General features: G+C 43.0%; 1 protein-coding gene across 1 annotated transcript in view; it reads right to left on the bottom strand.

The window, feature by feature from the left end:
• The window catches only part of LOC126251374 (transient receptor potential-gamma protein-like), a 586,511-nt gene that overhangs the window by 332,345 nt on the left and 227,000 nt on the right, over positions 1-27,166 (bottom strand). Inside the window, exon 6 of the mRNA XM_049951758.1 lies at positions 4,754-4,912. Within this exon, the coding sequence (XP_049807715.1) occupies positions 4,754-4,912 (159 nt within the window). The remainder of the gene's footprint in view (positions 1-4,753; positions 4,913-27,166) is intronic.

Genomic DNA, 27,166 nt, shown 5'->3' with positions numbered 1-27,166 from the left:
ACTAAAAGATGTCAGATAGATTATATAATGGTAAGACAGAGATTTAGGAACCAGGTTTTAAATTGTAAGGCATTTCCAGGGGCACATGAGGACTCTGATCACAATCTATTGGTTATGAACTGTAGATTAAAACTGAAGAAACTGCAAAAAGGTGGGAATTTAAGGAGATGGAACCTGGATAAACTGACTAAACCAGAGACTGCACAGAGTTTCAGGGAGAGCATAAGGGAACAATTGACAAGAACGGGGGAAAGAAATACACTAGAAGAAGAATGGGTAGCTTTGAGGGATGAAGTAGTGAAGGCAGCAGAGGATCAAGTAGGTAAAAAGACGAGAGCTGGTAGAACTCCTTGGGTAACAGAAGAAATATTGAATTTAATTGACGAAAGGAGAAAATATAAAAATGCAGTAAATGAAGCAGGCAAAAAGGAATACAAACGTCTCAAAAAAGAGATCGACAGGAAGTGCAAAATGGTTAAGCAGGCATGGCTAGAGGACAAATGTAAGGATGTAGAGGCTTATCTCAGTACGCGTAAGATAGATACTACCTACAGGAAAATTAAAGAGACCTTTGGAGAAAAGAGAAACACTTGTATGAATATCAAGAGCTCAGATGGAAACCCAGTTTTAAGCAAAGAAGGGAAAGCAGAAAGGTGGAAAGAGTATATAGAGGGTCTATACAAGGGTGATGTACTTGAGGACAATGTTATGGAAATGGAAGAGGATGTAGATGAAGATGAAATGGGAGATAAGATACTGCGTGAAGAGTCTGACAGAGCACTGAAAGACCTGAGTCGAAACAAGGCCCCGGGAGTAGACAACATTCCATTAGAGCTACTGACAGTATACAAGGAGTGCTATAACTGGCTAAAGTTTGGTTGCAGATAGTTCCCTCGAAACCACACCGATGTTGATCATAAAGTGAATAGAATCCGGCTTTATCTGTTCTCGTGGAAACATAACTTTATTATTATGCGTGTTTAAAAATAGGTGCGGTACCGCAATTCCTGTGCTATTTCATACTTCATATCTTTTAATTGTAAAGTATACACCACTTGAATTATAGCTCGTTGTCGAACCTCGAAAGCACAGTGTTTTTCCGACATGACAGTAAACTGCGTGAAGCAGCTTGTGATGATTAAATTGCTTACAAGACTAGAACCCAAGAACCTGATGCTATTGCGAGTGATTGTCTGCTGTATGATAGAAACTTTACAGGAAGGTCGATTGAGAGGAATTATGGAGCAAAAATGTCAATTGTAACTATGCAGACAGTATTTGTTTTCGATGTATTGGAAGGCAGAGAGATGTGGTAAAATCCTATAGGAGGTTATATTACAAGACAGGTTTTGTAAACGCCAGTGTTATATAACATCTCATTGGTAAAGCGGAACCTACCATGGTACACAAAAGACCAGCGTCAGCGTGAATCTTATTTTCTTGTTGTCGAACGTAAAATGATTGTGATTTTTCCAACATGTGAGCAAATAGCGTGAACGGTTGTATGTTGTAATTTTATTTCACGTGTTCGAAATGTTCGTAATACACACGTGCATGACTGTTTATTCACAGACATTGATTTGGAAAATAGGGACGCTCTCAGGTTGTGTAATTTGTCCATTAAGCTGAAAGGGACTGCTTATTATAGATGTGTTTTCTTTGGAGTTTAAATTCTCGCTTTTTCTTTACTATGATGACGGTTTCGAAGTAACGAGGACATTCTGCAGTGATTGATTGTTTTCGCAGCAAAATAGTGGAAGTTTTTTTCTTTTTTTTTATGCAGGGTGGACACGTACAGGGGGTGTATAGCGCGACCTATGCAGTCTGGTCTTCTCTAATTGGCGGCGTGTCTTTTGTTTTTTACACTTCATTGAATGTCGCCAAATAATGAAATGTGAATCGTATCCTGCCACCGAACATAAAAACTATGACGATTTTTCTCATAAAACTAAAAGAACATGGACTGCTTGCTCCTATCTTCGTGGAAAGAGTACATTTATCGTTGTCGCGACTGTGTTTTGCTTTTTAAGGGGTGCTCAGTTATAAGAGACAACTGTTACAATGAAATGTCTTCTCACAGAGTGGCTGGCATATTGCAGCTGTTGGAGGCGTGGCTACTCAGTGTGCTCACAGACAAAGCTGGCCAGTTACAATTTCGTTGTTATTCCAGGGAGGTCCAGTCTTTTCCAGAAATACGTTTAATAGGGTGCATGAAGCGTCCTGTTGTTGTCTTTTGTCTATCTGTGGCTGATTTATGCAGACTGGAGACAATATATCAATGCCACCAGAAGGATCTTTTTTTGGACCATCAGTGACCTATGGTAAGGAGAGTGAGGGATGAGGGGTTGTGGGGGGGTGGGGGGGGTGGGGGGGCGGAGATTAAGGCTGCCGCTAAGATGGTTAGTTTGTTGAGTGCCCACTGAGGAGGTCACAAATGCAACTGTCACCTCTCTCTCCTATGCAATCTTTTGGGCTGACAATTTCTGCCCGTACACGTGTTGCATTACGACCCATTTATTTTCTTCTCATGACAATTCGATGTGTAGTTAGAGCAGTGAAGCATTTTCCATCAGTTGTGTTAGCGTGTTTACCTGGGTTGCTGGGTAATTTTCAAGCAGTGTAGGGGAAGGCGTCTGTAGCGGACTCTGACGCCAAACAGCGATAGACCCAGTCCTCAGCTGTATACACGTATTAAACTGCCCTCTGTTCAACACCAGCATCTCGTCAGTTCATCACTATTCCCATAGAAAAAATAAAGACACCACCTTCCACCCCAGCCACATTCCCGCCACTTTATAGGTGACTACGTCTGTCATCAATTTCGAGAGTCACTGTAAAATTTTTTCCCAGTAGTGCGGCACTGTCCATTTTTGAGCTGTGTTGCGATTTTAGGCGCTCATTGTGCAGCGCTATGCATATAGTTGTGTAATTAGGGCTGAACTTTATGATTTGTTACGTAATTGTGACTGGTCTTTAATCCTGGTACCCAACAAAAGTAAGGAAATTACACTAACCTAACCTTCCTCTTCGGCATTTGGGCATTTTCCATGTGGTGGGCTGTGCACTTTGACTTTCTGTCTGGGAGGATCAGTATTTGAGTCCCATAAAGAGCACCGCCATTTTTAATTTCCTACTAACTCTCAGGTGTGGTGCGGGGTGGGACACAGAAATTCCCGCCAAAATTTAAATTCCCCACAACATTTGAAATTCCGACCAAAAGGGCGGGTGGGGAGGGGATGGGGCCGTGGGGAGTGAGGTGACGAAACAATTAATTTTATACTCCGCTGAATCACAGATTAATTTTTGAGACCATTACAATGTATTATTGCAGAAATTGGTAGATCGGGTCGTAGTATCACGAACTGAAACAGTTCGGAACTGATAACTTGGTATTACTGTCTCATTAACTCGCCTAAGAAATAAACAGTGGAATGTAAATGCTAACAGATGTTAATTGTACTCAGTTTGCATGTAAACAATGTTAAGTCCCCAGTAATGCATTTGTAAGAATAAAACTTTGGCCAAAATATGTAGTTACTCAAGAAGTATTTGAAAAGGAAGACTTATCTGAATTAAAAATCTTATTTAGGAGTTGTTACTGAAACTTTACTGCATAATTTCTCAAAACAACTAGCTGGTTCCTTCTCCCTGTTTCCAGGTGAGGTCTTCATATTAGTACTGTGACTCAAAGAATTTAAGCGGTAGGTCGAAACGAAATGATGATTTTGAGCAGTGTCACTCGAGTGCATTAACATTATTTGTCGCCAACGGCGTCGCCGCAGCGGTACCACCGGTTCCCGCCAGGTCAGCGCAGTTCAGCAGTGTGGGGGCTCGGGTGGCTCTCGCAGGAGTGACCGGCCGGGTCTGCCGAGTGCTGCGCCGCGTACCCTGGGCTCTCGCGAGGCCGACTCGAGAACCAGCTGACCGGCGAGCAGCGGCTCACTGGCAGCGGCGTGCCGACCACTAGCTCCTCCGTGTCTGCATCTACCTAAGTCTTCAGCTGAGGATGACACGGCGGTCGGCCGAAACTCTGAGGCGTTCTGAGGCTCGTTCGGACGGGGTACTGAGATAAATGTTATACGTCACTAAAATAGCTTGCCACTTCATCGCGTAGTTCTGATAACATTTCGTGTAAGAGTCACCACGGTAATTTGACCCTGTCGTAATATCTTCACGATGTTTTCGGTATTATGCTGATTGAAAAATTAGAAACGCTTCTTTTGTGCACCCAGAACAATAAGTTGGTGTGGATCGGTGTGTGTGAATGCATTTCTGCCGCTTCGTCTAGTTGGGATCTACGTAAGTGCAGCCGTGACAGGTCCTTTTTTTATCAATCGCGAGCTTAGTGCCCGCTGCTTCGCAAGGCCAAAGAAGCACTGTTTTTCCGAACGTGCTTCTGGTAGTATTTTCGTAGAAAATTTCACCTCCTGACACATATTTCTTCATATGTAACCGAGAAGTGAAATAACTATTTACATAGATTTAGGTTTAAATTTTTTTTATATAATGAAATATTTTCTTAAGACTTTTCATCGCCTGTTTCATCTCTTTTGGTGTGGAATTTTGAATTATCACTTCTTAAACGATGCCTGCACTATAAGAGCAACCCCGTCTGCAAATGACAGGTTTCTATCCTTGGCGGTGACGATGAGCCAGTCAGTGAGGACTCTGTCAGCGTCGCCTCTGAAGTTTCGCTCCGCTTGTTAGCTTGCAGGGAGAGAGAGAGAAAGAGAGAGAGAGAGAGTGTACTCACCGCAGACCCAGGCGAGGATCATGCACTCGACGACGGAGGGCGGCCCGCCGCGCATCGCCGTCACGTCCACCTGGCGCGGCTGCGGCCGGCGGTCGGTGTCGTTGCCGAACCAGTCGCCGATCACAGACTCGATGCGCTGCGACGCCAGGATCAGCAGGACTGTGGGCATTGCGTCACTCCACAGCGAACCACTCACCTACACATATCTGTTCCCTACATTTTTTTTTCTGATATCGTCTACAGTATCTGTACATTCGTATCCGGGCGACGTCAGGTACTCAGATAGTAAGGTGCAAAGCTTCAAAGGTGGCTTTCATTTCTGACATTCATTTGGCAGATTATTCTGCGTATTTGGAGTAAATAAACCCATATAATGATTAATTAGTCTTATTAGGTGGATTAGAAAGAGAGATAGGTGATGATTAGACACATGTCTGAAATAATACGGGCTTTGGTAATGATAATATTCGCTTGCATGCTGTAGGTGTAAGCAAAGCGGATTTGCCAGTGGAGGCGGGGAGGCGAAGGCCGGTGAGCGCCGGAAGAGCATTGTGCAGGGGCCGGGGGTCCCAGGGGATGCGGCCACTGACCTGCAAGCATCGAAAAGCAACGCCGCCGAGTGCCAGGTGAGAGAGCGGGGAAATGTCGGGCAGACAGAGTGCGTCAAACGCACGCTCTGGCGCCGCCCGGTCGCGCGCTGTTTCACCGGTAAATGGACTGAGCTCCGGGTGGGCAGTTCATAAGAAAGTGCGGGAAACGCTGGGGGTCAACGCCCGCTGTTTGGACAGAGAAAGTTTTTGGATAGGTGAAGAAATTGTATCACTCCGCGAGGGAGATCTGGGAGGCCTTTGCAGCGCCGGGATTGGCTAATTAGAGTTTGTTGGCATTAACATTAAGAGCAAGGAGCCAATGTTACCACTGTAGTATATCTAAGAACAGTGTACAATTTGTTTAATTTGCTTTCATTCATGATTTGTTCAATATGATCTAATTTCTATCGTGAGATAATTTACAATAAATACAAGTTATTTACAATATCGCTTTTGATTCAGTAATCAGTGGTCACTGTCACATTAATATATTCTACTCATGTTTAAAATCGGCCACTACCCCAATAGGAAGTCTTCCAAGCTCATTCCAGCAATGTGGACCACCCTTAAAACAATTTTAACAAACCTTATCGTATTACTAATCTCTGTCTATAAATGTGATGGGCGGAGAATGGGGCTGCTTGCAGACAAAAATCCTACACCGAGAAATCATTCAATTCCACGAAAAAAAAAGCTGCTTCGAAAGGAACTCAAAACGTTCTCACAATAGTGCAAGCAATATTCTGGAGATAAGACGTCCTTCAGACTTCTCTGACCAGCCCCCCCCACACACACACAAACAGTCACAGAGTTGTTAGCAACAGGAGACGTGCTCTACTTCTGCGCTACTGCTGCTCAAACGGTCAAAGTGATCGAACGGGCCCAAGATTTGTCTATATGTTTCAGAGTTCGACACGGTGTACGTTAATCGAACAATAACGCAACTTCTCCCTCTGTGGGTCCATAACTTTGTGCGGGAAACGACGGACTAGTCACAGCAACAAAATTGCTCTCTGATTCACATTTATGTTTGATGGAAAATGAGGGCGACGTCTTTCCACCGTCGTATAAAGTGCAAACTCCTTGGATATTTCATCGAAATGCCTGCCGGCCTCTGTCTCACGTTCTTCGGCCGAAGTTTGTGCGATTATTTATCTGACGTTTTGCCAGCACGAGTGGCTGGCATTGTCAGACTTTCACCCGTAGCAGTGCTTTGTTCCTTAGAGCATACATTGCAATATTAGCTGTGACTGAGTGGAAGCAGGTCTAGAGGCACGTGGCTCCGTTACGCTGCACATCGGTCCCCTCGTGTGGGCGCCGTCTACACACGCACGCCCCCAACATTCCACCAGCAGAATGCACACGAGCGAGTGCAGCACAGCGTAGCGCGCCGTGTCAAGCACGATCGCTGTCGACCCAAGTCTCTTACGTAACTCAATGCAGTGCTCTTTGAATGTCGGGAACCGAGCCAGAGTCATTCCTGTAGCTGTGCCGTACTTCGATTCCGTCCAAAATCCCGTGCAGGAGGCCCTTTTTGGGTTTTTATTGTTTCTGAACAGTTCGAAGAAAAACTGAGTCTCATTTCGAATAGGCACCTCACTCGTACAACTGGTAGGCATACAATGTCATCCGAAATCGTACTGAATGGTTTTTCAGAAAATTATTTTGAACACTCGGCTCAGGACTCCACTCTGAATGTAAATGGTTGCTAAAACATACTTGACCTCTTACCAACAAATAATACTGACCAGATATGGAGCATCGTGACGGATTCGGAGACTAGTGACCACAAGGTTGTTGTAGCTAGACTGAGTACCGTAACAGCCAAACCCACCAAAGGTAAACGCAAAACACATCTGTTTTAAAAAGCATATAAAAGTTCGCTTGACACCTTCGTAAGAAACAGTCTCTACTCCCTGTAATCTAACTATGTAAGCGTACACGAGACGCGGTTTAAATTCAAAGAAATAGTATGGACGGCAATTGAGAGATATATACCAAATAAATTAATAGGATCGCCCACGGTATACAAAACAGGTCAGAACACTGTTCCAGAAGCAACAAAAAAAAACCATGCCAAATTAAAGGAAAAAGAAAAACGCACAATACCCAATTTCGGCCATGTTTTACAGAAGCTCGGAATTTGGCACGAACTTCAATGCAAGATGCTTTTAATAGTTTCCATAACGAAACTCTGTCTCGCATAAAACCCAACGAGATTCTGCTTGTACGTAAACTAAGCCACTGGCAAGACGCAATCAACACCTTCACGGCGCAATAGCAATGGTGATGTTATGGATGACAGTGTTAATAGAGCACAATTACAAAACAGTTTTCCGAAATTCATTCATAAAATAAGACGAAGTAAATATTCCAGAATTCGAATCAAGAACAACTTGCAACGTGAGTAACTTAGAAGTGTAGTAAATCAGCTTAAAACGCTTAAAAAATGCAAGGCCTCCGATCCAGAATGAAAACAAGTCGGGTTTCTTCCAGAGTATGCTGATTAGTACTGCGCAGTCATATACAAGCGCCCGCTCATGGAAAGCTCCGTACGCAAAGTGTGGAAAGTTGCACGAGTCACATAAATCCCCGAGAAAGGAAATAGGAGTAACCCGATTAATTACAGACCCACATCAGTAACATCGATTTGCAGCAGAATTTTGGAAAATATACTATGCTCGAACAAATATAATTATATCCAACAAAACGACTTTATGACAAATAACCGAAACGGATTCAGAAAATATCGTTCACGTAAAATGCCACTAGCTCTTTATTACACGGGGTAATGACTGCAACAGACAGGGGATATCAAATCATTCCATTCTCTTATATTTCTAGAAGGGTATTTACATCTACATGGATACTCTGCAAATCACATTCAAGTGTCTGGCAGAGGGTTCATCGAACCGCCTTCACAATAATTCTCTCTTATTCCAATCGCGTACAGCGCAAGGAAGAAACAAACACCTATCTTTCCGTGCGAGCTCTGCTTTCCATTATTTTATTATCATGATCGTTTCTCCCTATGTAAGTCAGCGTCAGCAAAATATTTTCACATTCGGAGGTGAATGAAATTTCGTGAGAAGATTCTGTCGCAAATGCCTTTGTTTTAATGATGTCCACCCAAATCTGTGACACTCACCTCTATTTCGCGATACTACGAAACGTGCTGCCCTTCTTTGAACTTCTACATCTACATCTACATACGTACTCCGCAATCCACCATACGGTGCGTGGCGGAGGGTACCTCGTACCACATCTAGCATCCCAGACCTGTCTGGTACGGATCCCACACCGCGCAGCAGTATTCTGAAAGAGGACGGACAAGCACAGTGTACGCTGTCTCTTTAGTAGATCCGTTACATTTTCCAAGTGTCCTGCCAATAACACACAGTCTTTGGTTAGGTTTCTCAACAACATTTTCTACGTGTTCCTCCCAATTTAAGTTTGTCTAATTGTAATTCCGAGGTATTTAGTTGAATTTACGGCCTTTAGATTTGACTGATTTATCGTCTAACCTCATGTGGATGACCTCACACTTTTCGTTATTTAGCGTCAATTGCCAATTTTCGCACCATTCAGATATTTTTTCTAAATCGTTTTGCAGTTCGTTTTGATCTTCTGATGACTTTACTAGTCGATAAACGACAGCGTCATCTGCAAACAACCTAAGACGGCTGCTCATATTGTCTCCTAAATCGTTTATATAGATAAAGAACAACAATTGCCTATAACACTACCTTGGGGGACGCCAGAAATCACTTCTGTTTTACTCGATGACTTTCCGTTAATTACTACGAACTGTGACCTCTCTGACAGGAAATCACGAATCCAGTCACATAAGTCAGACGATATTCCATAGACACGCAATTTCACTACAAGTCGCTTGTGTGGTACAGTGTCAAAAGCCTTCCGGAAACCTAGAAATATGGAATCAATTTGAAATGCCTTGTCAATAACACTCAATATTTATGCGAGTAAAGAGCTAGTTGTGTTTCACAACAACGATATTTTCTAAATCCGTGTTGACTATGTGTCAATAGACCGTTTTGTTCGAGGTAACTCATGATTTTCGAATACAATATATGTTCCAAAATTCTGCTGCATATTGACCTGAATGAGATAGGCCTGTAATTTAGTGGATTACTCCTACTATCTATTTTGAATATTGGTATGACCAATGAAACTTTCCAGTCTTTGGATACGGATCTTTCGTCGAGCGAACGGTTGTATATGACTGTTAAGTATGAAGCTACTGTATCAGCTAACCAGTATACAGTCTGGACTGAAGACTTGATTTTGTTAAGTGATTTAAGTTGTTTCACTACTCCAAGGATATCTACTTTTACGTTAATTATGTTGGCAGCTGCCTTGATGCTAATTCAGGAATAAGTAGGGGGTGTGTCACCCCACTCTCCATTGTTGCCAAATTTATTCAAGATGGCGGCGATGACGTCATCCAAGATGGCGGCATGTAGACTTGGCAACAGCGCATGACGTCATCCAAGATGGCGGCTTTTGGCGGGAAAATAGTCCAATTGTGCTACGTCCACTAACTTAAACTCAAGAAAAAATTGCGGGAAGTTTGAATTCCAATAGGATAATGCATGCAAAGACCGTACTTGTCTTTATTATTGATTATCATTCATTAACATTCATTATCATTTATTAACATTCATTATCATTCATGGTCATTCATTATCATTCATTGTCATTCATTATCATTCATTGTCATTCATTATCATTCATTATTATAGGCCTACCTCCACTAGAAAATTGCGCCAAATTCAAATTCCAACACGATATTCTCTCGAAAACTGTACTTCTATGTATTATTATCATTTATTGTTAATTCAAGATGTCCGATTTTCTCGGTGAGAAAGCCATTCTCCTTACATCCATATGAAAAATCTATCACAAGTTGAAATCCCCAACACCATAATTGATCACATGTACGAGCTTTCTCCATCACTTATCTTTTTTTTCCACTGGTAATCTATCATAATCGCGTCAAATAATAAACTGCACTTATAGTAACGTAATTCACGTCCTTTGATTTTTCAGGAGGGGAAGGGACTGAAGACTTTATTTCAAGCAGTACGGTCATCACTTGTTCTCCAACACAGTCAGCACACACATCTTTGGTATCGCAGTGCAGTCACCACGACGTCCGCACTCCAACTGAATTAGTTCAAATCCTCGCCACCCCCTGGCCAGCTCACAGAGACACTACCTACGCCTGTCACGTGAGGCGGCCAGCCACTAGCGCGGGGGGCGAGCCCAGCGATCGCTCCCACGTCGTAGACATGTTTTCGCTGGACACGCTGGAACTTGCCGAGTTTGACGTCACAGCGGCCCCCTGTCCGCTCACCACGTGCATTCATCGCCTCCACACGTTTCCCGCCAAAATTGAATTCATCGGAGCGGAATCACACAATGATCAGCCGTTTTCCTGCAACACTTCCGGCACCACGTTCAAACCTGCAGATACCGACCTAACACAGCCGTTCGCCACGAGTCCCTGTGCGAGCGAGATCGCAGTGCTACACTTTTGGCGGCAAAGTTTGCTCGACCGTGGAATCCGCCATGACTATATAACAGCACCTTTGGCCTGCACTAGAACGCCCGCTAATTGACTCGCTCTCGCACGCGCGTAATAACTGTACAATCGCTGCGCCACCGCCCCGCTTACGTCACACACCCTCCATACACGTGACGTACATAGCCTTCTGTAAATACCTGGAAAATTGTAAGTAGGCTGTTTATGTTTTCTTATTGGCAACGTTACATAGCGCTCTGTATGAAAATCACTGGGTGTGCTGTGTGCAGTCTGTGGCTAGTTTGCATTGTTGTCTGCCATTGTAGTATTGGGCAGCGGCAGCTGGATGTGAACAGCGCGTAGCGTTGCGCAGTTGGAGGTGAGCCGCCAGCAGTGGTGGATGTGGGGAGAGAGATGGCGGAGTTTTGAAATTTTTAAAACTGGATGTCATGAACTGATATGTATATCATGAGTTTTCAACATTATTAAGGTAAATGCATTGCATGTTCTCTATTAAAGTCTTTCATTTGCTAACTATGCCTGTCAGTAGTTAGTGCCTTCAGTAGTTTGAATCTTTTATTTAGCTGGCAGTAGTGGCGCTCGCTATATTGCAGTAGTTCGAGTAACGAAGATTTTTGTAAGGTAAGTGATCTAGTGATTTGCGAAAGGTATAGTTTAATGTTAGTCAGGGCCATTCTTTTGTAGGGAATTCTGAAAGTCAGATTGCGTTGCGCTAAAAAATATTGTGTGTCAGTATAAGCACAGTCGTGTATAATTGTTCTAAGGGGACGTTTCATATGTCGACCCTTAGCCGAGGATACCTCACTGGAATCTTCTGATTTTTTCTTGTAGTTTGTGTAATTAGTGTAGCTTTTGTTTATTGCTAGCGCGTAATTATAGAGAGAATTTCCTTTGTAGTTGTAGTTTTTCATTGTTGTACAGTAAAACAGTTGTGGCATGCATGTAGATTTGCAGCAAGTACAATTTCGCAGCTGCGCTTGCAATTAACTAGATATTATTTTCAGTGCTATGTTAATGTGTTCTCTTATTTTTGCTCTTCAAATTGTGCTTTCCTGTGTTATCGTGTGAAATATTGTGACAATAATGGCGTGTGAAAAACGTAACACTAGGCTCCAAAGTAAACTGAGAAATAATAGTGACGACGAGCGTAGCTTACCAGCACCACTGTGTAATGAATTAACAGACATTCAAAGTAGTAATTTGGTAACTGTGCATAGGGAAATGGAGCGGGCGTCAAATAATGGTGTAGACTGTTAAACAAGTAGTGAACAGGGAAGCATTATCGATCGATCGGTCGGCAACAGCTCGCCTCAGGAATACGAAATGACAGGACACAATCTTGCAAATACTGCAGATTCAGGTTTTGGGTCCTCACCGTTCTCTCAAATAAGTCAAGACACATTTTCTGCTCGTCAAAATTTAAATGTTGCCGGTGCAAATGCAGTGCCGAAAAGCATAGAGGAACCGATTCCTGACACTAACACATTATTATTGCAATTAATGCAGCAAATGAAACAAAATCAGAGACAAACACAGCAACAGTTAGACACAATGGAACAAAATCTTCAAAAGTTAGGCACAATGGAACAAAATCAGAGACAAACACAACAAAGGCTTCAAAAGTTAGACACAATGGAACAACACCAGAGACAAACACAGCAACAGTTAGACACAATGGAACAAAATCTTCAAAAGTTAGACACAGTGGAACAAAATCTTAAAAAGTTAGACACAATGGAACAAAATCTTCAAAAGTTAGACACAGTGGAACAAAATCTTAAAAAGTTAGACACTGGAACAAAATCTTCAAAAGTTAGACACAGTGGAACAAAGTCTTAAAAAGTTAGACACAATGGAACAAAATCTTCAAAAGTTAGACACCACGCTTGAACAAACACGTGAAGATTTAACTACTGAGTTACATAACATCGAATCGAAATGTCAAAACCGTAATCTCTACCAGGACTACAGTGGGTCTACTCTGTGATGACCTACCTACCAATATTCTTCAAAACGTCGAGTGACTCTGCTGTGGGTTTGCTCTGTTGTGGCCCATTACCTGTCAGCATGTCAAGAGTCAGCACTGTCTTTCCGTTGGAAGGACAACACTACTTCTTCAAGACTGCATGGAAATCCACTACTTCCGTGTGCATTGTCTTTTACTGCTCAGACTTTGAGAAAAAAAAACTGCAACTTTACTGTGATGAATGATCAGGACTGTCTTTACGGACTGTGAGAAAGTTTAGCTTTTGACCAACATTGTATCAATAAGTGTGTGCAATTGATATCTTTGTTATTGTAATTATAAAAATTTTTTATCAAATCATTATTGGCCACTGTCCAAAACAATTTTTAAAATTTTTTGTGGGGAGCATGGGGGCTATGTAAGTAGGCTGTTTATGTTTTCTTATTGGCAACGTTACGTAGCGCTCTGTATGAAAATCACTGGGTGTGCTGTGTGCAGTCTGTGGCTAGTTTGCATTGTTGTCTGCCATTGTAGTATTGGGCAGCGGCAGCTGGATGTGAACAGCGCGTAGCGTTGCGCAGTTGGAGGTGAGCCGCCAGCAGTGGTGGATGTGGGGAGAGAGATGGCGGAGTTTTGAAATTTTTAAAACTGGATGTCATGAACTGATATGTATATTATGAGTTTTCAACATTATTAAGGTAAATACATTGTTTGTTCTCTATTAAAATCTTTCATTTGCTAACTATGCCTATCTGTAGTTAGTGCCTTCAGTAGTTTGAATCTTTTATTTAGCTGGCAGTAGTGGCGCTCGCTATATTGCAGTAGTTCGAGTAACGAAGATTTTTGTGAGGTAAGTGATCTAGTGATTTGCGAAAGGTATAGTTTAATGTTAGTCAGGGCCATTCTTTTGTAGGGAATTCTGAAAGTCAGATTGCGTTGCGCTAAAAAATATTGTGTGTCAGTATAAGCACAGTCGTGTATAATTGTTCTAAGGGGACGTTTCATAAAATGACTCTTTATTCCAGACATTACGGTCATGCAGGTGTATTCCAACTGACATGCTCACACAGCGAAACTCCAGAGCGCAGCCGGCTGAGCCCGCTCCCTGGCCGGCTGACGTCAAGCGGTTTACGGTGCCTGCCCAGCCCCCACGCCCGCGCGACATGCAAGCCGCGCCGCCACAAACGGTCGGTCGCACCCGCGAGCACTTAATCCTCGATACGATGTTTCCTGTCGACCGCGTTCCGTGCGCGTTTATTCGTCGCGAGAACGCTCGCTAATTCACTCTCACCACCCCGCTATATTAAATAACTCCATTTACAATTTCATATACGTATGCAAACGTGTTCAACTCCCTAATTTCAACTACTTTTCGAGGACCAGACTGCCACCTCCTCCTCCTAGGAACCAGCGCCAAGTTTGAAATCTGCCAGTAAACAAAGCTCACTTGCGCTTCCGCCACCAACCTAAGAAAATTGCTTCAAACTAAGTCACCAGCACTCAACCTCTTCCTACACATTTCTGGTAAACGGAATGTTTTTTCTACCGAGTTGGAAACTTCCTTGACGTCACAACGCGCGATCGACCACGTGGCTCTGTCAGACAAAGAACGCTCTCACTAAGTTAACTGATCACCTGATTCTCATTATTCAGCCCATATGCTTGGATTATCTAATCCAGGATCTTGGCGAAAACACACGTTCGTACACATGAGCCATCGCGCGCACCTAGCTTAGTACCTACGCAAGTGAAGGTAACAAACTCCACATGACTATTTAATTAATCTGATCAATTAATTAACCTCTCTGACGCGGCAAACTACCGCGTCCACCTAGACTTGGAATCAGTTTTCGCCACCGCCACACCCACCTGGACTTGAAATGAAGTAGTTAAAGTCCCTACCAACCACCACGTCCTTCTACCGACCCATGTACGTTGGCTAACATGTACTAATGCTTGCCTCCGTTTACTAACGTGCACTAACGTGTACTAACCCACATTAACTTATATACAAATAAGCCAAGCTTCAATTCTGATAGTCAGTTCGTGTTTCGCTACCAAACACAAGAAAATTGTGGCAAACGAAGCCACTAACCTAAGTCACCTGTGATGACTCAAAATCGTCTGCTTTGCCTCTCTCACACGCCACGAGCGCGAGACCGTCCACATCACAGTCTGGACCTTTATACTAGCGTCGGACATACTCCTGTATAAATATTCTAGCTAAACTATGACCCTAATACTGTTGTTCAATCCACACGGTCCAGTACCTAAGCTGAGAACATTGCTCGCCCCATCTTTAGTTAACCGCTGAGAGACGGAGATATGCTAACAAACCCTCCAAGTAAAAAAATAACAACCAACTCGAACTCTCTCATATTCTATATCGTCCCTGAAATACTTAACGTACATTTTATTTACGCATCGAGTATACCTATCACTCTCATACAAAAAACACTCGTCCTGATATACCTGGTGTCATGTTGCACAGTAGGCAGACAGGCAAACAGCTCCTAATTTCAGTGCACAACATCAAACTGCTCCTAAATAATGCAGTACACATAACTGTCCAAATAACGCACAGCAAAGTAACTCAACAGACGCACGCAATCAACCTATCCCACATTAAGTCACACGTCCGACAGCTCTCAGTTCGCTCAGAGGCCTCTGTTCGACCCTTCAGACATGACTTGATGACAGCCGCATTCACACCGAGCACCTGAGAAATTCATATGACCTACACGCCGAACATGACTATCCAAGCCAGGCCACGCTAGTCGTCCGTCACCGTCCTAACTCAGTGCGGTCCAACACACATGTTAAGGTCGCGTTCCATTGCTCGCCGGCCTACATGCGACACATCTCCACCTTCACGTCTGTTGTCAGAATAGCCGAGAGCGAGTTTACACACACACCGTCGGCACACATCCCAGCGCTTCTTTCCCCTCTCAATCTAAAACGATCATTTGAAAATAAAAATAAAAAATAAGAGCCCAGTGAACCTCTCCGGTATTCGAGAGTGGAAATATCATTTTGCGTATGTTTGTTTCTAGTTAGTCAGTGGTTTACAGCATGCTGCACATAGATAAAGTTCAGCGTTTGTAGAGATTTAATTTGAAGTCTATATCTTACGAATTATGATGAACTAGTGATCGGTAGGGTGTAGCCTAGTGCACGATATTGAGAAGTACAGCTAAAATTGTTGTAATATTATGGAGAAAGGACATGTGTTCTTGCAGTCTATGAGTCTGAGGATGTTTGTAGAAAAGCGAACAGATAAGGAAGGAGAGACAGTAAGTCGTTTGTGCTGAGGAGGGGACGATACCGAATTTGTAAAAAAGAGTTCTGAGGGTGACTTAGGTCCGCTGATGTAAGAGGGAAGATTAGCTCTGAGTGTCGAGTCTGTAGAGAGAACAGGTTGACGGTGCTTTCTTAGGATTGGGGAGCATTGCTGTATATAGACGCTGTAGGGATAGGATATTTTTTTCCCATGCTGTAGAGATATACTGGATAAGTGCACTGTTTTGCGTCAAATGTGTATATACTGTATTGTGAAGTTAATGTGGTTTACATTGTGTAGCGTTTGTATATACTGCAATGTAAAGTTAATATTGATTATGTTATGTGACGAGTAGAGAGGAAGTCGTAAGGAGGGTAGCGATATTTCCAGAGTAACAGCGGTCAAGAGAGTGTATTTCCGATACTTAGCTCATTGTGGAATGCCAATCAAATGAGACCGCGATCGTAAGATTTAACTGTATAAGTATAATGAGATCCACGACTTCGGTATTCGAGAGTGCGAATACAATTTTTTGGTCTGTTTGTTTCTAGTTATTGAGTGGTTTAAAGGATGCTGTACTTAGAAAAAAAATTGGTGTGTTCTTGTAGTCTATGAGTCTGGATAAGTTTGTAGGAAAAAAGCGAGCAGGCAAGGAATAAGAAGAGAGAGTAACGCATTTCTGTTGAGGGGGAGCGATCGCCGAATTTGTGGAACAGTTCTGAGAGGGACTTCCGTCCGTTGATGCAGAAGGGCTGATTACCGCTGACTGTGGCGTGTGTAGAAAGAAAGAGCAGGTTCACAATGCTTCCTTAGGAATTAAGAGAATTGGGGCATGTAGTGGGTATTGTAAAGTTAATGTGGTTTACATTGTGTAGGGTTTGTATATAATGGATTGTAAAGTTACTAATGCTTATGTTATGGGATGAGTAGAGAGGATGACCGTATGTGTGTGTATGTGTGTGTGTGTGTGTGTGTGTGTGTGTGTGTAGATTGAGAGGGTGGGGGGGGGGGGGGCTGTGGAGGTAATTTAGCGATCTCTGTAAAAGTAAGCACAGGAAGCATCAGAAAGAAAAGCAGGATGGTATTTCGATAACGGGTCCTTAGCAAATTAGACAAGTAAATTCGATAAGAAGGAATAAGAATGATTAATCGGTTGTGCTGGGATGTAGGAGGGTTGAGAACCTTCGCGTATGTTGAGAGCTGGAAAGGTAGGAGGTGGGGAGCGCATTCAGTATTATTTTCGTGAACAAGTTCTGTTAGGGTAAGAATTTGAATTTACAAATAAGCTTAGAAAACACGAAAGCGAGCGTTAACTATTTTTTTTGGGGGGGGGGGGGGCACTATACAATTTCGGAGAGGTTCACTCGGCTCATATTTTTTATTTTTATTTTCAAATGATCGTTTTAGATTGAGAGGGGAAAGAAGCGCTGGGATGTGTGCCGACGGTGTGTGTGTAAACTCGCTCTCGGCTATTCTGACAACAGACGTGAAGGTGGAGATGTGTCGCATGTAGGCCGGCGAGCAATGGAACGCGACCTTAACATGTGTGTTGGACCGCACTGAGTTAGGACGGTGACGGACGACTAGCGTGGCCTGGCTTGGATAGTCATGTTCGGCGTGTAGGTCATATGAATTTCTCAGGTGCTCGGTGTGAATGCGGCTGTCCTCAAGTCATGTCTGAAGGGTCGAACAGAGGCCTCTGAGCGAACTGAGAGCTGTCGGACGTGTGACTTAATGTGGGATAGGTTGATTGCGTGCGTCTGTTGAGTTACTTTGCTGTGCGTTATTTGGACAGTTATGTGTACTGCATTATTTAGGAGCAGTTTGATGTTGTGCACTGAAATTAGGAGCTGTTTGCCTGTCTGCCTACTGTGCAACATGACACCAGGTATATCAGGACGAGTGTTTTTTGTATGAGAGTGATAGGTATACTCGATGCGTAAATAAAATGTACGTTAAGTATTTCAGGGACGATATAGAATATGAGAGAGTTCGAGTTGGTTGTTATTTTTTCTACTTGGAGGGTTTGTTAGCATATCTCCGTCTCTCAGCGGTTAACTAAAGATGGGGCGAGCAATGTTCTCAGCTTAGGTACTGGACCGTGTGGATTGAACAACAGTATTAGGGTCATAGTTTAGCTAGAATATTTATACAGGAGTATGTCCGACGCTAGTATAAAGGTCCAGACTGTGATGTGGACGGTCTCGCGCTCGTGGCGTGTGAGAGAGGCAAAGCAGACGATTTTGAGTCATCACAGGTGACTTAGGTTAGTGGCTTCGTTTGCCACAATTTTCTTGTGTTTGGTAGCGAAACACAAACTGACTATCAGAATTGAAGCTTGGCTTATTTGTATATAAGTTAATGTGGGTTAGTACACGTTAGTGCACGTTAGTAAACGGAGGCAAGCATTAGTACATGTTAGCCAACGAACATGGGTCGGTAGAAGGACGTGGTGGTTGGTAGGGACTTTAACTACTTCATTTCAAGTCCAGGTGGGTGTGGCGGTGGCGAAAACTGATTCCAAGTCTAGGTGGACGCGGTAGTTTGCCGCGTCAGAGAGGTTAATTAATTGATCAGATTAATTAAATAGTCATGTGGAGTTTGTTACCTTCACTTGCGTAGGTACTAAGCTAGGTGCGCGCGATGGCTCATGTGTACGGACGTGTGTTTTCGCCAAGATCCTGGATTAGATAATCCAAGCATATGGGCTGAATAATGAGAATCAGGTGATCAGTTAACTTAGTGAGAGCGTTCTTTGTCTGACAGAGCCACGTGGTCGATCGCGCGTTGTGACGTCAAGGAAGTTTCCAACTCGGTAGAAAAAACATTCCGTTTACCAGAAATGTGTAGGAAGAGGTTGAGTGCTGGTGACTTAGTTTGAAGCAATTTTCTTAGGTTGGTGGCGGAAGCGCAAGTGAGCTTTGTTTACTGGCAGATTTCAAACTTGGCGCTGGTTCCTAGGAGGAGGAGGTGGCAGTCTGGTCCTCGAAAAGTAGTTGAAATTAGGGAGTTGAACACGTTTGCATACGTATATGAAATTGTAAATGGAGTTATTTAATATAGCGGGGTGGTGAGAGTGAATTAGCGAGCGTTCTCGCGACGAATAAACGCGCACGGAACGCGGTCGACAGGAAACATCGTATCGAGGATTAAGTGCTCGCGGGTGCGACCGACCGTTTGTGGCGGCGCGGCTTGCATGTCGCGCGGGCGTGGGGGCTGGGCAGGCACCGTAAACCGCTTGACGTCAGCCGGCCAGGGAGCGGGCTCAGCCGGCTGCGCTCTGGAGTTTCGCTGTGTGAGCATGGAGAAGTCAGTTGAAATACACCTGCATGACCGTAATGTCTGGAATAGTCATTTTCCAGGTATTTAAAGAAGGCTATGTACGTCACGTGTATGGAGGGTGTGTGACGTAAGCGGGGCGGTGGCGCAGCGATTGTACAGTTATTACGCGCGTGCGAGAGCGAGTCAATTAGCGGGCGTTCTAGTGCAGTCCAAAGGTGCTGTTATATAGTCATGGCGGATTCCACGGTCGAGCAAACTTTGCCGCCAAAAGTGTAGCACTGCGATCTCGCTCGCACAGGGACTCGTGGCGAACGGCTGTGTTAGGTCGGTATCTGCAGGTTTGAACGTGGTGCCGGAAGTGTTGCAGGAAAACGGCTGATCATTGTGTGATTCCGCTCCGATGAATTCAATTTTGGCGGGAAACGTGTGGAGGCGATGAATGCACGTGGTGAGCGGACAGGGGACCGCTGTGACGTCAAACTCGGCAAGTTCCAGCGTGTCCAGCGAAAACATGTCTACGGCGTGGGAGCGATCGCTGGGCTCGCCCCCCCGCACTAGTGGCTGGCCGCCTCACGTGACAGGCGTAGGTAGTGTCTCTGTGAGCTGGCCAGGGGGTGGCGAGGATTTGAACTAATTCAGTTGGAGTGCGGACGTCGTGGTGACTGCACTGCGATACCAAAGATGTGTGTGCTGACTGTGTTGGAGAACAAGTGATGACCGTACTGCTTGAAATAAAGTCTTCAGTCCCTTCCCCTCCTGAAAAATCAAAGGACGTGAATTACGTTACTATAAGTGCAGTTTATTATTTGACGCGATTATGATAGGTTACCAGTGAAAAAAAAAGATAAGTGATGGAGAAAGCTCGTACATGTGATCAATTATGGTGTTGGGGATTTCAACTTGTGATAGATTTTTGTTATGGATGTAAGGAGAATGGCTTTCTCACCGAGAAAATTGGACATCTTGAATTAATAATAAATGACAATAATACAAAGAAGTACAGTTGTCGAGAGAACATCATGTTGGAATTTGAATTTGGCGCAATTTTCTAGTGGAGGTAGGCCTATAATAATGAATGATAATGAATGATAATGAATGACAATGAATGGTAATGAATGTTAATAAAGGATAATTAATGATAATGAATGATAATGAATGATAATAAATGTTAATGAATGATAAACAATAATAAAGACAAGTACGGTCTTTGCATACATTATCCTGTTGGAATTCAAACTTCCCGCAATTTTTTATTGAGTTTAGGTTAGTGGACGTAGCACAATTGGACTATTTTCCCGCCAAAAGCCTCCATCTTGGATGATGTCATGCGCTGTTGTCAAGTCTACATGCCGCCATCTTGGATGACGTCATCGCCGCCATCTTGAATAAATTTGGAAACAATGGAGAGTGGGGTGACACGCCCCTTGTCCCCCTACTGGAATATTTACTTCGTTTTCTTTAGTGAAGGAATTTCGAAATGCTATGTAACTCTGCTTTGGCAAAACTTTCGTCTTCAGTATTTCCATTCCTGTCGTGCAGAGAAGGCATTGTCTTCCCGCTGGCATACTGCACATATGGCCAGAATGCTCTGGATTTCGTGGCAGGTTTCGAGACAAAGTGTAGAAACTACTATAAGCGTCTCGAATCGAAGTTCGCGAAATTTTCGAGCTTCTTTAAAAGATCGCTAATCTTGGAGATTTTGCGCCCGTTTAAATTTGGCGTGTTTTTTTCGCTGTTTCTGCAACAGTGCTCTGACGTGTTTTGTGTAGCAAGGAGGATCAGATCTGTCGTTTGTTAATTTGGTATAAACCTTAATTTATTTGGTATAAATCTCTCAACTGCTGCCGATACTATTTCTTTTAATTCAAGCCGCATCTGGTCTACTGGAGCGACAGAAGCGAGCGACGGCTTCAGGCGACAAAACACAACCGCTGATATAGTTACGGAAGTGTCCTACATGGGCGACATCCGTGGCGCTGCCTGTCCTCTGCTACAACTGGCGACGTTTGAATTCAAACGTGTCTGAATCTCGTCGCTGCAGCCTGCGCGACAGGGAGAGCTACAGCCACGTGTATTCTATCATCCAGTTTTAAGAAAACTATTCGGTGAAAAAGTTTTATTCGTCCGCGTGTTATAGCTTGATATCTTTGCTCGATAATGGTCTGAATTTATTTTCGTTGTTCGTAATAGTTACTGTGCTGCACGAAACTGAGTACATGGCTGCACGAAAATTTTAAGAATTTGCAGAGGTAAAATCACACTACGTAAACTATCCGTATAGTTCATTTAAGGCCATACATTATTGCGTGTTAAATGTAACCAATATATGTAAACTGTATTTAAAGTTGAGACGGGATTGATATCTCTTTTTGTTCTATCTGCGGATGGATCGCTCGCGGCGCGTCCGAATCCTTCCTGCGCTTCTGGAATCAAGTGGTCATACAAATCGTCGTCTCTCATAAACGGTTGAAGATATCGAAAGGACGGTTTTTGGAAAAGACAGCACGCAGAAATGACTATTTTATCATATGATTAACACTCGATACGTTTTTATAAACGCATGAGCAGAGCGAAATCAAGACTCCCTATAAACTGCACCATGCGGTTTTGTCCGGTTTTTCATAGCCAAACAAAGTGGGAGAAACAGGCAGCGTGAGGTCTATTTTTGCATGAAAACATTTAACTGCTTGAAAGTAATCAGGGTAAGTAAGGAAAATTTATTAATGATTATAGGAATAATTGAAATATTTCACGAAAAGCTGCTGCCATGCTGTGTAAATGGAATGTCAAAGAGTTCATCTGTTCACGGCCTAGCTATTTCGCACATAAAAAGATACAATGGTGCGGTACGCAAATGTCAAAGAGGCTTTCTTCGAATCAAGTACCACAGTTAGGATTTCCGAGAATAGAAGACGCCAGGAAGACAAACGAGGAGTCAGCAAGATCATGCTTTGTGAATAACGCTTGAAAACAAAGAACTAAAGAAATCGGTCAAATAGTTTTTGAAATGATTTGTGTAAAAGAAATAAATAGACCAGAAAAACGTTCTACGTGCCTTTGAATGATGCTCGAAATCATGAACGGAAAATGAGGTGCATCAAACGTTTCCCTAATATTTTTTATTTCATACTTTTAGACAAATCATTTCATAAAACGTTTAACTTTCTTTTCAAAAATTTTTTATCGTTCACTTTTACATACTATTTATATTAACTGAAACGCTTGGCCTTAATACTGGCTGCTGATGAATTACGTTCGGAACATCAATTGTCTGTAAAATTTTATCGTTGTTCATTGTAATTTATTGAGAATTTAATGTGTGTGATATACTGGGATAGGTGTGTATACAGTTAAAGAGCAAGTACTTTGGCACGACCTTATAAATATACTTAGTGACGCAGTGTAAACAGTATAGACAAAACTTAGCATACAAAATTGTAGCTCAGTCAGTTAAAATATATGAGATCACTGGGATCGCACCCACGACCCTTTCCTACGAGTAGTTACAAACTGGAAACGCTAGCGTTACACCACAGTTCACTTCCTATTAGCACTCCTCGTTCTTGTTATTTACGGTAGTCTGTCATTCTTCCGCATTTATCAGTTGTTAAAAGCTCTTGATCATGTAATATTCGTCTTTACTTTATTGATGAGATAGTCGAATGCTCCTCTGCTCATTCATGTATAACTGAAGAATTGTCTGGTGATCTTCGTCTCCACGAAGATTCCGTCCTTTGTAAATTTCATGCACAGCATTCCTTCCCGCTATATTTTCCTAAGCAAAGCTATGCAGTCTTGGTCTCGAGCTACAGTATTCTACCGTTTAGGAGCGCCGTTGTAAAGAAACAGCTGGTCGGCTCTCAGCAGCCACCTCGTAGCGCGGCACGACCGCTCGCACGCAGGCCACCCGAGCTTTTCGCCCTGTACTGTACTGCTGCTTGTCGCTGCAGTGTCGCGTGTCGAGTCGAGGCGTCGCTCGCTGTCGGTCGCTTCTGACGCTTACGTTGCAACCGCAAGGAGTGGAGACTGTCTCTCACAAAGGCTTCCAGTGACATCGTATCCGCTTTTTCGAATATGTATATTTTTCGTTTATTTTAGGGGGATTTGGGGATTACAATATTCAGTTTCGCTACGACAACCCTAGGTTCACTAATCCCTGTATGCGTTTCGATGGTTGTTATTAGTTCAGGATTATTTGTTGTTAAGAGGTCAAGTGTGTTTTCACAACCGTTTACTATTCGCCTGGGTTCATGAACTAACTGCTCGAAGTAATTTTCAGAGAATGCATTTAGCACAATTTCGGATGATGTTTTATGCGTACCTCCGGATTTAAACATGTATTTTCGCCAACATATCGATGGTAAATTAAAGTCACCACCGACTATAATTGTATGAGTCGGGTATCTGCTTGAAATTAAACTCAAGTTTTCTTTGAACCTGTCAATTGAATTGGAAGGTCGGTAAAAGGATCCAGTTATTTTATTCCGGTTGGCAAGAATGACCTCTACCCATACTAACTCACAGGAACTATCTACTTCAATTTCGCGACCAGATAAACTACTTCTAACAGCAACAAACACGGCACCACCAACTGTGTTTAGCCTATCCTTTCGGAACACTGTTAGATTTTCGCAAAAATTTCGGCTTGTCTCCGGCTTTAGCCAACTTTCAGTGTCTATAACGATTTGAGAATCAGTGCTTTCCATTAGCGCTTGCAGCTCTGGTACTGTCCCAACACAGCTACGACAACTTACAAGTGTTTTACCGATGGTTCTTCCTGTGTTCGGCCTGCACTCTTTGAGACTGAAACCCTTTTTGCGTTTTCCGAGACCCTCTAACCCAAAAAGCCGCCCAGTCCATGCCACACAGTCCCTGCTACCCGTGTAGCCGCCTCCTGCGTGTAGTGAACACCTGACCTATTCAGCGGAACCCGAAACCCAACCACCTTATGGCGCAAGTCGAGGAATCTGCAGCCTACACGGTCGCAGAATCGTTTGACTCTCTGATTCAGACCCTCCACTCGGCTCTGCACCAGAGGTCCTCAGTCGATACTGTCGACTGTACTGCAAATGGTCAGCTCTGCCTTCATCTTGCAAGCAAGACTGGCAGCCTTTACCGCTTCCGTTAGCCGCTCACTGGTATGACTGGATTTGTGGTTTCCTGTCAGAAAGGTCACAGTTCGTAATAAATGACGGAACCTATCGAGTAAAAGAGAAGCAATATTTCGGATTGTTACAGACTCTCTGCCGCTCCTGATCTACACGAACTATTATTTAGTGGACAATCTGAGCAGTCGTCTTAGACTGTTTGCAGATGATGCTGTCATTTGCCGTCTTGTAAAGTAATAGATAATCAAAACGAATTGCAAAATGGTTTAGACAAGACATCTGCATGGTGCAAAAAGTGACAATTGACTCTAAATAATGAAAAGTGTAAAGTCACCCACAAGAGTACTAGTAGGTATCCTCTAGAAATCGATTACAAGACAAATCACACAAACCTAAAAACTGAAAATTCAACTAAATACTAGGGATTACAGCTACAAATAACTTAAAGTGAAACTATCACATAGATAGTGTTGTAGGGATAGCAAACCAGGGACTACGATTTGGCAGTACACTTAGAAAATATAACACGTCTGTTAAGGAGACGTGTTACACTGCGCTTGTCCGCCCTCTTCAAGAGTACTGCTGTGATGGTGTGAGATCCGCATCATATAGGATTCACAGAGAACACGGAAAAAGTTCGAAGAAGGGCAGCTAGCTGTGTATTATCGCGAAAAGCCATAGTATGATAGACGAATCGTGGTGGCTGTCAAACAAAGGCGTTTTTCAATCACCAATTTTATCCTCAAGAGTGTGAAAACATTTTGTTGGCGCCCATTTACTTAGGGAGAAATGATCTGTCATAATAAAATCAGAGAAATCAGAGCGCGCATGGAATGATTTAAGTATTCGCTTCCCTGGGCACTGTTCGAGGTTGGAACGGCATAGAAGTAGCTGCAATGTGGTTCGATGAACCCTCTGCCGAGCACTTAATTGTGAATTCCAGAGTTATTATGTAGATGAAGATGAACTGACCCCTGAGGCAGGCCGTTATTTAGAGTCCTCCATCTGCTAGCTTTTTCATTCAGCAACACCTTAAAGTGCCTTTCAGAGAGGATGTTGTTCATTAGTAATGTCACCTTTTGATATGGACCGATTCCAATAAACTTCGACATCAGTTCCTCCCTCCACAAGTGTCAAAGCTGCCATAAGAGCCACAAAACCTGTAGCCGGATGCAGAACCCGCTGAATCCAGCTTCTGTTAGATTTATCAATGACACGACGTGATCACAACAGCTGCTCTGTTTCCTAAAGCCAGCTTGTTCGACAGGGATGATTTGTTCAGTGGACTCTAGAATGCGATTTAAAGAAAGCCTTTCTAGTAGCGATGCTGGTCAACAGAGAGAAGAACCGGTTCCGTCTTAGCCTGCTTGAAAAGCTTTTTCCGGTCCTCAGAATCTCACTGAAAAATTCAATGAGCCACAATTTTAAGTTCCGATGGATTTAAGACTCTCTGAATGTACGCCATCGTAACAAACAGCTTTATTTACTTTAGCACATCTAAGGCTACATCAAGTTCCTCAATGCACAAGCCATGAGTGGGCTGGATGTGGTTTTAGATGGGACCTCTTTATGTACAATTCATTTTTCTAGTTTAGTAACTGTGCCTCGTCTTTTTTAGTTTTCTAAATCGTCGTTGGCCTGGATGTAACTACGCTGGCATTAATGTGTGTGACTGATTTACAACCGTGAATCTGTACCAAGTCCTTTTATAAGGTTCCGCACTTTCCAACTAGGATGTGTACAGCTGTATCCTACCGTCGTTGTCTGCCACTTCAATTTTCTGTACTTGTTGAGAGCTGTCAATAGGTTATCAACTGTCCCGTCATTTTCAGATTCTTAATATTTAGCATATAACTCATTGATTTCTCGAGACCAACCGAGATGTACTCCTTCCGAAAACCACGTGGAGCACATTGGGTTAATCGTCCCATAGATCTTTCATAACTGAATGAAATTGGGAGAATACATTGAACGGTAGTATCAAGTCCTCTTTGAAACAGTTCCCAGTTAGCAAGTCGAAAATTCCATCGAGATTGAGGCACGCAGGTGACTCTAAAAGAATTTCACTCCCATGATGAATTATGACTGTCCTATTCTTGTTGTGTGGGAAACACTTGATGACTTTTCGTTCTGTGGTGTCGTTACGTCCAAATTTAGATATGATGCACAAACCACGAGAATAATCCTTCAGCTGGCTACCAGATCAGAATGTTCTTGGATCTCTAACGTTTACACTGGCTGGGGCGCTAAGTATTCGTCCATCCATTTTTCAATAGCTCCGTCGCTGTTGTGTGCTAAAACATAGCTACAGCAATTTTCATGGAACAAATTAAAACCAATATGCGTATTTATGGTGTCTGCTTAAACTTTTGTCATCTAGAGTTTCTAATGGTCCTCAAATATAAATAACTTCAAGGTCAATAGTTTTGCCTCTCACTGCTACCTTTATTTCCCATCGCTACGACTGTAATCTATAGTGCAGCGTGCTTAAGTATCACAAGAAATTGGTATTACCTGGTATTAGAAACATTTAAGGTGATTATTAAGAAATTATTGTTTTTAATTTAATATTACGGCAGAAGAAAAGAAAGGCTATAATGATATACGAGTGGATAGCAGAG

The sequence above is a fragment of the Schistocerca nitens genome, chromosome 4 (assembly GCF_023898315.1).
Source record: "Schistocerca nitens isolate TAMUIC-IGC-003100 chromosome 4, iqSchNite1.1, whole genome shotgun sequence".
Lineage (NCBI taxonomy): Eukaryota > Metazoa > Arthropoda > Insecta > Orthoptera > Acrididae > Schistocerca > Schistocerca nitens.
This window is presented reverse-complemented; position numbering and strand designations above follow the sequence as displayed.